Source organism: Microtus pennsylvanicus, chromosome 1, assembly GCF_037038515.1.
Source record: "Microtus pennsylvanicus isolate mMicPen1 chromosome 1, mMicPen1.hap1, whole genome shotgun sequence".
Taxonomy (NCBI): Eukaryota; Metazoa; Chordata; class Mammalia; order Rodentia; family Cricetidae; genus Microtus; species Microtus pennsylvanicus.
Genome location: NC_134579.1, coordinates 222,480,762 through 222,493,586, shown reverse-complemented (window position 1 = coordinate 222,493,586; position 12,825 = coordinate 222,480,762). Strand labels below are relative to the sequence as shown.

Below are 12,825 nucleotides of genomic sequence, written 5' to 3'. Positions count from 1 at the left end.
ATACTAGAACACTGAGGAGGTCATTCTTTGGCTATGGAATAACATGAGCTACTTACATGTTTGTAATATACACATATATAATATATGTACATATACTAATCATATTACATTATACTCATGAGCTGTCATTAGTTATGATCTAAATTGCTTCAACAATTATGTCAGACTGAAGTGATTAATTTTAATTGCTTGTTTTATGATCTTAAGAGGATGTAGCAATAGTCTCTAAAGGTTCCTGTCTCCAAGGTTGTAACAATAAATACAAGAATCCAACTGCCACTCTCAAAAAGGAGAGTGTTTTTTTGTTCTTAGCAAGTTAGCTTCTAAATTCTAGATATTAATATTAAAGTGAACTCAGAATTCATGAGTAGAATATTCTTTAAAGCCTTATGAGTGAGCCAGAGTCACAGGGTACACTCTTTCTGTGAAACTTGGCTTTAGGTGCCCTGGTCTAGGTAAGTACCTTAAGAATCTTGTTAAATTTGGTGCATTGGGTAGGAGAAAGATCAGGTGTATGAACCTGAAATTCTCATTTTTATAAAATCTTGAATATAAATCGAGGATGAGTACTCAGATATTTATGTGACGTAAAATAAACATTGTCAGCTAATCAAAACAATAAAAAGGAGATTAAGATTATAAAGAATAAAATTAATATAACAAGGAAGAGTTTATTATCTTTTTTCAAAATATAAAAATCCTTACCAAATATTTAATAAAATAAATAATAATAAAGATATAACAGCCATCACATAAATAAACAGAAAATGTGAGTTCCTTTGAAAAACTCTAGCAAGACATTACAAACATCTAATAAATAATTAATCCTTAATTCCATATCTTTTCCCTCTTATACCACATATCTAAACCACAATCCCAGAGAATTTACACAACAATAAGGACACTAGGAGACATTTACATAGATCTAATCTACATGGAAAGTAGAAAAAGACAAGATCTCCTGAGTAAAATGGGAGCATGAGGACCTTGGGGGAGGGTTGAAAGGAGGAGGGGAGAGGCAGGGACAAAAGCAGAGAAAAATTTAGAGCTCAATAAAAATAAATTAAAAAAAATAAAATTCTATCATTTTCCATAAATACTCTGAATTTATTTGCAATATGAGCAGGACTTTTGCTTCATCTTATAAAAATACTTTTTAAATTTCAATTCCTACTTTTAATTTGAGTATTATACATCAAGCCAAGTGTTACCTAAATTTTATCTTGATTTTTTTTTTATATTTAATTAAAAATAGATTCCTTTTTTTCTCATATAGTATGTCTTGGTTTTGGTTTTTCCTCCCTCTACAAGTCCCAGATTCTTTACTCTCTTCTCCCCCAATCTATATATGCTTCCTTTCTGTCTCTTAATTAAATTAAATACATAAAAAGGATTTTGAAAAATATAATATTCATTATAAAAGTTCTAGAGAGTTTGGGAATACAAAGAACATACATCAACATAAAAAAAATGCAGTTTACATTAAGTCCATAGCTAACATCAACTTAAATGGAGAGTAACTATAAGCAACTCCACTAATATCAGGAACAAAAGAAGATTGTCTACTCTCTCCATGCCTACTCAGTATAGCTAACTGTGTTAGCTAGAGAAATTAAAAAAAAAAAAAAAAAACAACAACAACAACTGAGGCAGATCAAGAGGATTCAGATAGGAAAGGAAGAAGTCAAAATATCTTCATTTGCAAATGCTATGATAACATGTATAAGTGATCCAAAAGTTTTCACAGGGAAACTCTAGCTGATACAAACTTTCAGCAAATTCAATATATACAAAATTAATTCACAAAAAATCAGTAGCTCTTCTATATACAAATAAAAAAATTCGATTCCCTTTGAGTGAGAGAAACTGTGCTAAATTACTGAGAAATAAACAGGCAATAGTTCATGGTGAGAAATCAGAACTGTTTATACTTCAAATATTGTAGCACAGAATGCATAACTTAATTCCTTTACATATTCCTGGCTATTTCTTACCGATAAAGTAGTCATGATGTTATTTTTGGCTTATATTCTGTGAACCTAAACAATCCAATACCACTGAAAGTTGTATGTAAATATTTTATTTGAAATAGCGTCAAGTGCATCCACACACATCTTCCAATTTACATCTCAAGAATTCTTTTAAAATATTTATTTATTATTTATTATGTATACAATAGTCTATCTGTGTGTATGCTGAAGGCCAGAAGAGGGCACCAGACCTTATTGCAGATGGTTGTGAGCCACCATATGGTTGCTGGGAATTGAACTCAGGACCTTTGGAAGAGCAGGCAATGCTCTTAACCACTGAGCCATCTCTCAATAATTTTTTTTTATTTGAGAGGCTATGATTTTATTCAATAACTTATTTTAATATTAACTTTGTTTACAACAGTTATGATATTTTAATAATATGCACCAGCTTTATTATATGTACAATAACTTTGTAAGATACTATGTGCTATTCTCTAAGTTTTGTGAAGAGTGTGAAACAAGCTGGCTATGTCTTCACACTCTGTTTTTACTTCTAGGTATTCTAGATTCTTACAAAAGGAAGCTATGTCTCTGTCAGATGGAAATAACAGCGGGGCCATTTTCACCCTCTTGGGCTTCTCAGATTACCCAGAATTGAAAGTCCCTCTCTTCTTGATATTTCTTACTATCTACAGCATCACGGTGGTAGGCAACATCGGCATGATCCTCATCATCAGAATTAACCCCAAACTGCACACCCCCATGTACTTCTTCCTCAGCCACCTCTCCTTTGTGGATTTCTGCTATTCCTCCATTGTTGCTCCAAAGATGCTGGTAAATCTAGTTATAATAGACAGAACCATAACATTTATAGGATGTTTGGTGCAATTCTTTTTTTTCTGTACTTTTGTGGTAACTGAATCTTTCTTATTAGGAGTGATGGCTTATGACAGGTTTGTGGCCATCTGTAACCCTCTACTCTATACAGTAGCCATGTCTCAGAGGCTCTGTGCCTTGCTGGTGTTAGGATCCTATGCTTGGGGTATAGTATGTTCTTTGATACTTACCTGTTCTGCTCTGAATTTATCTTTTCGTGGTTTCAACATGATCAACCACTTCTTCTGTGAATTCTCCTCTCTCCTTTCACTTTCATGTTCTGACACATCTATCAGTCAATTGTTGCTTTTCATTTTTGCCACTTTTAATGAGATCAGCACACTCCTTATCATTCTCTTGTCCTATGTGCTCATTGTTGTTACCATTCTGAAGATGAATTCAGCCAGCGGACGGCGCAAAGCCTTCTCCACTTGTGCTTCCCATCTGACAGCCATAACCATCTTTCATGGCACAATCCTATTCCTATATTGTGTGCCCAACTCCAAGAACTCTAGGCACACCGTCAAAGTGGCCTCTGTATTTTACACAGTGGTGATCCCTATGCTGAATCCTTTAATCTACAGTCTGAGAAATAAGGATGTCAAGGACACAGTAAGAAAAATAATAGACACTAAAGTCTTTTCTTCTTGAACACATTACACAAGTGCATCCTTTATGTAAAGTGTGTCTATAAAGGTTGACTAAACACTTTGTATTAAAAGTAATATAGTTAATATTGTAGATTTTTAGCAAATTGAGTTTTATTCCGGAAGAATAAATTTAACTTTTGTGCTTTATTTTATGAAAAATAAAAGCAGTCTATATCCTTTTATTATAATAGGTCAAATATGTTATTTAATAACATACTTGGTTAAGAATTTTTTATTTCTTGATTGTTGTTAGCTCATTCAGTATATGAAGACAAATAATTATAAAATATTACAGATCTCAAAAGAGCTAGAAGAATGATACCTAATACACTCACACTGAAGTAACAGTAGAAGTTTCAGTTAATTATATATTATTTGTCCAACATTTATATGAACTTATAGGAGATACCTTATAATCTGTACAAAAGTATGGATCAAAAATTAAAAGTAATTTTAAAAGACTTTATCTATTTATTTCATACATGATGTAAAAATATCAATCACTCTTTAAAAATATCTGTCATTTCTTCACTGAGAATTTCATAGAAGTATGTGGTGTATTTTTATCATATCCACTCCCCAAGACCCTACCTCTTTCTCCTCCTAAGGTACACCAAAATATTACCCTCACATCTTCATGTTCCCTCTTCCTTTTGTGAAGACCACCGATCCCTGTTAGTTCTCTTATATTATCATGAATGAAGGACATCTAACTGGAGCAAGAGCAATGTACTAGGAATCATTAATGTCTCTGCTTCTCTCAGGAGTCCTTAACCTCCAATAGCTTGTCAACTAAGAAATTTCCTGTGTTCCTACCACATCCATTTCTAAATGTTAATTATTTTGATCTTGTGTGAGATTTATGATAATGATTACAGTTAATGTGAGTGCAAAAGCACAAAGTCCCTGTCATATTGGGAATAATTCATATAACACTGCTTGTATATTAAAGAAAATATTCCAAAGAACAACTCCTAGAATGGGATAATATTGTCTAGACGTTTATTCTGCTTTTAAATATCCCTTCCAGAATGGAGGAGGAGATTCATAAGACTCAAATAGTAATGAAATGTCATGTATCTCTGAAGCAGAGACTTGGAAGGTTCTAGGAGACTTCTTCAAGCTTTATAGAGGAAAGTAAACAGTTGCTGGGACATAAAACTCTGAAAAACAATGTCAGTAAATTGTTGAAACTGTACAGTCAGTTACCTGCTAGTTATAGAGAGTGCTAGGGTAGCAGATTTCATGAGTCCTCACCTGCACTGGCTTGAGCTTTTCAGTTATGAAGCTACTTATGAGTCATCTCTTTCCTGTAAGTAATTCTTCAACTTTGCTTGCCTACTCAGTATAAATTTATTGATGCTTCTAGTTTGACTTGGGTGTATTGGCTGCTTTAGTTCTATAGTGGGTTTCCTTTCTGGACTGAATTACCTGGGTATGTACTGTGTCCCTAGAAAAAGTCTGTCACACCAAGGAGACTATCTTAAGCAGGGTTTCTATTGCTGTTAAAAGACACCATGGCCACAGCAGTATTTACAAAGAAAAGCATTTAATTGGAATGTCTTGCTTATAGTACAGAGGTTAAGTCCATTATCATAATAGTGAAACATGGCAGTATAAAGGCCCAGATGGTGCTGGGGAATAAACAGAAAGAGTTCTCCATCTTTCAAAAGGAACGACATCAATTGTGACACTGGAAGTAGCTTGAGCATAGGAGAACTCACATCCTACCACCACAGTGACTCACCTATTCCAACAAGGCCACACCTACTCCATCAAGCCATACTTCCTAATTGTACCACTCCTAAGAGTGTATGGGGACCAATAACATTCAAACTACTCCAGAGACCATTTGTAAACTAAGCTTAGAACAAAAGGTTTACATCTACTAAGTATAGTGAACTTCAAAATCCCAGAAACTAAACAAAAACAAATCAATTGACACCAAATGAAGGGGGGGGGGGGGCTAGATCGAATAATGCCTTCATATATACACCTAAGCCATCACCCTGGCCCTGAGACCCCAGGAAATCGGGCGCACTTTGTTTAAGAAATGTGAGATGGAGTGATGAGAAAGATGGCATATGTCCTGGACAGATGGGAGATAAAGGGAAGCAGAGCCGTTCCTACTCTGTGCAAAAAGGTGGAACTGGAGACACAAAGGTGGCGAGGAAAAGGCCCATATGAGGAGCTGGTGCACCCAGATGAGGCAATGATGAGGTCCTGGCTCCCACTACTGATGAAAGCTATGTCTGAGTCTCTGGTCCTACTACAGCTGTGGTCTGTGTAGACAACATACGCCCGTGTTACCACCGAAAGCCATGCAGATGTCCATGACCTGGGCTGCTGTTTGAAATCATGTGGATGTTCAAGGTCTCCACTGAGCTGGTTTCTCCCGTCACCAATAGCTGTGCAGCAGTACAGGCAGTGAACTGAGTTTGAGTTAGTTGGACCTACACCTTGCCAGGGCGGCTACTGTCTAGCCACTGCAGAGCTGTGAAAATGGTGTCATGGAGGAGAGCTGGCTCTGGGTAGACTGAGAAGAGGAGAGGCTTGGCAGAGACCCAGGCTGACCAATTACACTGACACCTAGGCCCACGCCAACACCTACCCCATTTGTGACCTACTGAAGGACATGAAGGATATGGTCCTGCAGATCCACAGGCACAGGATCTCCATGACTTGGGGCAATAGCAGGATATCAAAGAGGAGCTTCAGTGTAAGTTCAGTACTGATGAGGTAGCAGAAGCTAGGGACCTTGAAAAAAACTAAGGACTCATTGCAATGAACATTTGCAAACAAACTGGGACAAAGGGTATCCTGTGTGACACACGGCAGCTTCCAATGTCATTACAATTAAAGAATAAAGATGGAGAGGTGGGAAAGACAGAGGAGAAGTGTGGTAGGAGTATGGAAGAATTGGATATGTGACAACTGTGGCTATTATTAGACAGGTTATAATTAATAGAGGAACATGTCATTGCCCAGAGGAGTCAGTAACATTATTTTATTTTAATTTGTTATTTTCTTTTGGGAGGAGGTTACAAGCAAGATATTACAGCAACCAATGTTGCTTACTTTAAATCTGCAACAAAAAAAAAAAAAAAAAACGTGCCTGTTAGCAGGTCATTGGTGAGGAGGGATTGATAGGACCATACCATACCTTGCTGAACTGTTGGTTATTGGTGGATTGTGGAGAAGAGATAATCGTTGTCTTTATTTGAGTGTTCTGATGTGAGCCCACCAATCCCTTGTGATATTCAGAAACATGTGGTCATACATAGGTACTTGGTTGAACTCAGTGGATCACAAGACAAAATCCAAAGATAAAAATTTTTGGAGATAAAAATTTCTGAAAAGCACTCTCCTGAATTATTGGTGATATGAGTTTTTGGGAGGGGACAGTAATGGCTTAAAATGTGTTGCTAATGCTGATCCACCATGTTCTAATTGACAGTTTCAAACCCATTTCTGGTTGACATAAGTGTATTACAAAGCAAATCGGTTTTTACACATTGTTCTCATGCAAATTCATATATAGATCATATCACATATATACAAAACACACAGAAAGTAATACTTCAGCACAATAATATGTTTATTGAATGCCTTGGCACAGCATTGTGTTTGTAGTTCTTAGTTATATTCATCAGATTTCTAGAATAAATTATAATCTTAGTATGATAGATTTACAAAATGCCACTCTTTCTTTTCATGGTGGCCAAATTAAAACAAACAAACAAAAAACCCAACAGCAATAAAAAAGACCAAGCTTCTTTAAAATGCTTTATTTTTTGTTCTTAGGTGCATATGCTATTTTCAGGGGGTGCTTTCTACTTGCCATGGTTCCACGTGGAAGTCAGAGGACAGTTCAATAAAGCTAATTTTCTGCCTTCATATTTCCTTTGGGTTAGGAGCTCAAACTCAGATAATCAGGATTACATTGCAAACATTTAACCCACTGAACCATCTCAGCAGCATTTTGTTTTTTTTTTCTTTGTAAAATTATAATAAAATAAAACATTAAAATTCCCATATGCATTTTCTATTTCCTTTTTTTCAAAATTGCTTGGGTACATTCTGTTTTCATTCTTATATACTGGCCATCTACTTCAAAAACTAATATTATTATTATTATTATTACATAATATTACAAAATATTAGATTATGCCTTATCATAGTGGATATATCTACTTTTTCATCACACATGTTCTTTGAAAATCCCAAATATACGGTGTCATAGAACGGGATATGGAAAGTCTATTACATAAGTTGCTTTCATGATATATGTCTTTAATCTTTAAAATGTGATTATAAATTATAGTGCTATTTCAGTTTGGGGGTGGAATATTAATGAGTAGTAGATTCTCTGCTTTATTTCCGAAAAGTAAATGCAGAGAAAAGGGAATTCTACTTTTAAAACTCCCATTTCTTTTTAGTTTAAGTTATTAATTTCAGTGTGATATTACACTTAAACTTTCTAAAACTGCTTTACTAATTCCAGCATCAAAGTTCTTGAGAAGATGAATTGAGGAAAATTATCAATTTAACCATCATTACTTTTCTAATTGTATCCTTCACATCTTTATTCCTCAGGCTGTAAATCAGGGGGTTGAGCATGGGGATCACCAGTGTATAAAACAAAGAGGCCACTTTGAATGTGAGCTTTGAGTTCTCTGATTTGGGCACAGAGTACAGAAAGAGAATAGTGCCATAGAAGATGGTGATGGTTGTCAGGTGGGAAGCACAGGTAGAGAAGGCTCTGCGGCGTCCACTGGACGAGTGCATCTTGAGTATGGTGACAAGGATGAAGACATAGGACAGGAGGATGACGAGGAAACTGCTGACAGCATTCACAGTGGAGAGTGAGAACAGGAGGATTTGGTTAATGTGAATGTCTGAGCATGAGAGGGCTATAAGTGAGGAGAACTCACAGAAGAAATGATCGATTGTGTTGACACCAACAAAGGATAATTGGACAGCAGAGCATGTCATCGTCAAGGAGCATGTCAGTCCCCATGCATATGATGCCCCTACCAGACTGATGCAGAGTTTCTGGGTCATGGTTACTGTGTAGAGCAGTGGACTACAGATGGCTACAAAGCGATCATAGGCCATAACCACTAATAAGATGGATTCAGTTACAACAAAGATAGCAAAGAAAAAGTATTGCACTATGCATTCTAAAAATGAAATGATTCTCTCTTTTGCAACAAGGTTCACCAGCATTTTGGGAGCAATGACAGAGGAATAGCAGAAATCCACAAAGGAGAGGTGGCTGAGGAAGAAGTACATGGGGGTGTGCAGTTTGGGGTTAATTCTGATGATGAGGATCATGCCGATGTTGCCTACCACCGTGATGCTGTAGATGCTGAGAAATACCAAGAACAGTAAGAGTTTCAGTTCCGGGTAATCTGAGAAGCCCAAGAGGATGAATATGGCCCCACTGTTATTTCCATATGTCAATGGCATGGTTTCTCTTCTGTGGAATATAGAATTTACCCAAAATAAAAATAAAATAGAGAATGAGGGAGCAGGGTGGGTTTTTTTATGTCTATACAGCTGCAATATGTTATAGTTCTTGGATTAAAAAGCAGATTACTCTTTGAACAGCTCAATTTTGAGTTGCTCAGAAAATGAAAGGTCACACATTTTAGAAATCCCAAGTTATTTGTTCAGCTTCTTAAAGGCAATACAATTACTAAGTTAAATTGTATGCCAGAATGTAAGTTTTAGTACTTATTGTTGCAATAACAGAGAATTGTTTTACCTTTACCTCTAGTTAATATATACCTAATACAGTAGCCTCTCATTTTCATTATATATATTCATAAACTATTAGCCTGTATAATACAAATGATAATAATACAAATGTTTAAACATAATTTATATCATATAATAATATATTTAATATGCATATATATGAAATACTATGTACATTTCTGTTATTCTGTATTGGATCTGAAAATGATTGTGTATCTTACCCTGGGAAACTATTTTCTAAAATCAGCCTTATTAATTTTTACAGGGAATATATATTTATTATTCTCTTTCTCTATCGCATAAAGAATAGAAACATAGAATAGAATATAAGGATATCAAGCTTTATGGAATGGGAGAGACAGAGAGCAGTCTGCAGAGTACTTTACTAGTCAACACGTGGCCTTTTAGTTTATTTCAAAAAATGAAGTTAAAACAGCTGTACATAGTAATAAGAGTTTGTAGCCCCTGTACTGGGGAGATGGACCTGTGTACATATGTGTGACTAGCTTGCTAGTCATTTTAGATTTTTGATTTTGCAAACCAAGGTAGATGGTGTCTGCAGAACATTTCTGAGGTCATCCTGTGACTCTACACATATGTGCACATATATGTATGTGTGTGAGAGCTTGAGAGAGAGAAATGACAAAGAAGACAGAAAGGTAGAAACACAAACACACAGAGACATACACACACATATTTACACATTCACACACATATTTCTGTTCAAGATGTACTCCATTGATGTGAAAATACAGACAAATCTATATACCTCTATCTACTGTACTCATGTGTAGATTCAAAGATGTTCATTCATTTAGCAAGCATTATATCCCTATTTGTATTTCTTGTCAAAATATTAACTTGTTTTAAAACAATCATACTTTCCTTGTGGATAAAGAAGACTTTAAACTATCAGACATAATGAGAATAGCATAGTTAAAACTAGGATATACTGGAATACAATATTAAGATAAGACACTGAGTGAAGATATAAGTGAATCTCTCACCTGTAGATATATATTGTATTTAAATATAAGAATATTTCATCTTGGTTGATGATGCCATACATAAAAATGACTTGTCATCATATCAAGTTACTTTTCTGATGAAAATTAATATCTACCTTTTTTTTCAGCCTTAAAGCAAATCTTTTGCAGGTCAAGGTGGATCTCTGTGAGTAAGAATGACAAACACATTCTTGTATTTATTGTTTCAGCCTTAGAGACACAAACCCTGGAGACTAAACCTTGCTGATCTTTTATGGCAATTAAAATTAATTACTTTTACTTGATGTAATAGTTTTAAGATGACAGATATTTTAATTGAGTCATAAATTACATGTTTTATGAAGCATTGTATGGTATGCAGTATTCATACATAGCATATAATGAAAGGCAGAATAACTTGTAATTATAAAAATGTGCACATTATCTTTTTAACACTGAGAACATACTAGAGGCTCTGCAGGAGTTACTGACTATAGTTATCAGCTGATGTTGCTCATACTTACCCTACTCTGCTACTCATGGTTAATAGTTAAATATCTAATGTAATTCCAAATATAGCCTGTGTTCATCAAGCATCCTTTCTCCAAACTTTCTTCCCTCAGCCTACACAAGCTTTATTTACATGTAGCCTTTCCCTTAAGTGCCCATGTTATTTCACAGTAAAGTCTTCCATTCTAATCACAATTTTTAAAACAATAGACATTTTACAAATAAATGATAATCAATTATATAAATATGCATATTTTTAAAATCTATTTATCTGTCATGTGCTCCATGTTTTTGCAAATCATGCATTTATATAATACATAGCTGAATTCAGATTTGTGTTTTCAAATACCACTTTCAGTCTCTTTGTCTCTATAAAAGCTATGTACACACATTATAGAGAAGAGGGAGACAGAGAAGTCTGTGGAGTACTTTACTAGGGAACCCAAGGACCTGAGGTTTATTCCAATAACTGAAGTTAAAACAGCTGTAAATGATTATGAGCTAATAGCTGCTGTACTGTCTGGGTTACCTCACTCAGGATAGTGTTTTCTATTTCTATCCATTTGCATGCAAAATTTAAGATGTCATTGTTTTTTTACTGCTGAGTAGTACTCTAATATGTATGTATTCCACACTTTCTTCATCCATTTTTCTATTGAAGGGCATCTAGGCATGGGGCTTCCTAATTGTCCTGACGAGGCACGTTCTCTGCAGAAACTGGAAATGACTGAACCATGTTTGCCATGGGGGCCTATGAGGCCCCCCTCTCACATATCCTGTCCGTATCAGGTTGCCTTGTTTATCTCTTGTAGACCTCCATTCATTCGTCCAATGTCTGCCTTTTCCACATCTTCTACATAAACCTGAAGGCTGAGTCCTCCTATTTCTGTTATTTCTAGAAGATGCATTATTATTATTTCTGAAAATCCGTTGTCTACAATTCCTTTTCATATGACCCATTTTGCCACAATTAAAACATTTGGTATTCTGGTGTCTCCTTTTACCATTGGAAATTGCTTCTTCTACCCATGCTTCCTTGCCATAATCAAATCTATCAACATTCAGTGTATGCAAGACCAATTCTTCCTAGGGCGCTGATCTGAGCTTTAAAGGGCCCCAAATCCTTTTGCATTCCACATTTGCATTTTCATAAGGCAAAGACTCAACCATTATATGTCTTGCTTCTGGGTCAGATATCCCTATTTGTACAGCCTTAGTTAGTCTTTGTAATAAGTCACTAAAGGGTTCTCTCTGACCCTGTTTAACTCTGACAAATGATTCCATTCTCTGTCCTGGGTCTTGTACCCTGTCCCAAGCCCTTAAGGCTGCTGTAGTACACATGGAGAGTGTGTTTTCATCCAAATTAGCTTGTTCCTGAGGGTCAGAAAAGAGCCCTTCACCTAGAATTTTATCTAGGGAAATGTCAATTCCCTTCGCTTTTTCCTGCTGTTCTAAAAGTCTAGCCTCTTGCCTGAATAAGCACTTCCATTTCAATTGCGGTCCACTCTCAAGTACCACAGAGCTCAGCTGGAGCCAGTCCGAGGGGGTTGCTCTGCTTGTCGTGGCCCAAGATTTTAGCATCTCTTTAACAAAAGAGGAATGCATCCCAAAAGTCATGACAGCCTGGTTAATTTCTTTGACATCATTCATATGGACAGGCTCCCATGTATCTTCCTTGATGAACCTAGGGTTTCTGGAACCAATCACTTTCTCTGTTGTTATTACTGGAAAGGCAGGTAGAGCTGTAGGTAGGGCTTTGTGGAAATTGTCCCGGAGAGATTTACCCACAGATGTAGTTAAAATTTGCCTTTCTACCCTTTGCTCTTCTTCATCAGAATTTAGAAATTCCTCAATCTTTTCAATTCTATTCACCATTGCCTTCTGCAACGTCTGAATCTCCTGTCCAGAATTATGTTCCAAAGCCTTCATTGAGGATTCTAAAGTATGAAGTTTGTCCATTAGAGATAACATCTCATCTTTGGACATAATTTTTATGGCCTAAACCATGCCTTCTTGTATTGACAATCTTTTCCCAATCTGTCATAAGCTTTAGACAAAATCCGATTG

At 35.8% G+C, this 12,825-nt stretch overlaps 2 protein-coding genes across 2 annotated transcripts; one reads left to right on the top strand and one right to left on the bottom strand.

Moving 5' to 3' along the window:
- Window positions 1-2,558: 2,558 nt before the first annotated feature.
- Window positions 2,559-3,500, top strand: LOC142842708 (olfactory receptor 5D18). The gene has a single exon (XM_075959404.1). The coding sequence runs from the start codon at window positions 2,559-2,561 to the stop codon at window positions 3,498-3,500; it is 942 nt and encodes a 313-aa protein (XP_075815519.1).
- A 4,505-nt stretch (window positions 3,501-8,005) lies between these two features.
- Window positions 8,006-8,971, bottom strand: LOC142834932 (olfactory receptor 5D18-like). Its single transcript, XM_075947979.1, has one exon. The coding sequence runs from the start codon at window positions 8,969-8,971 to the stop codon at window positions 8,006-8,008; it is 966 nt and encodes a 321-aa protein (XP_075804094.1).
- Between the last annotated feature and the right edge of the window lie 3,854 nt (window positions 8,972-12,825).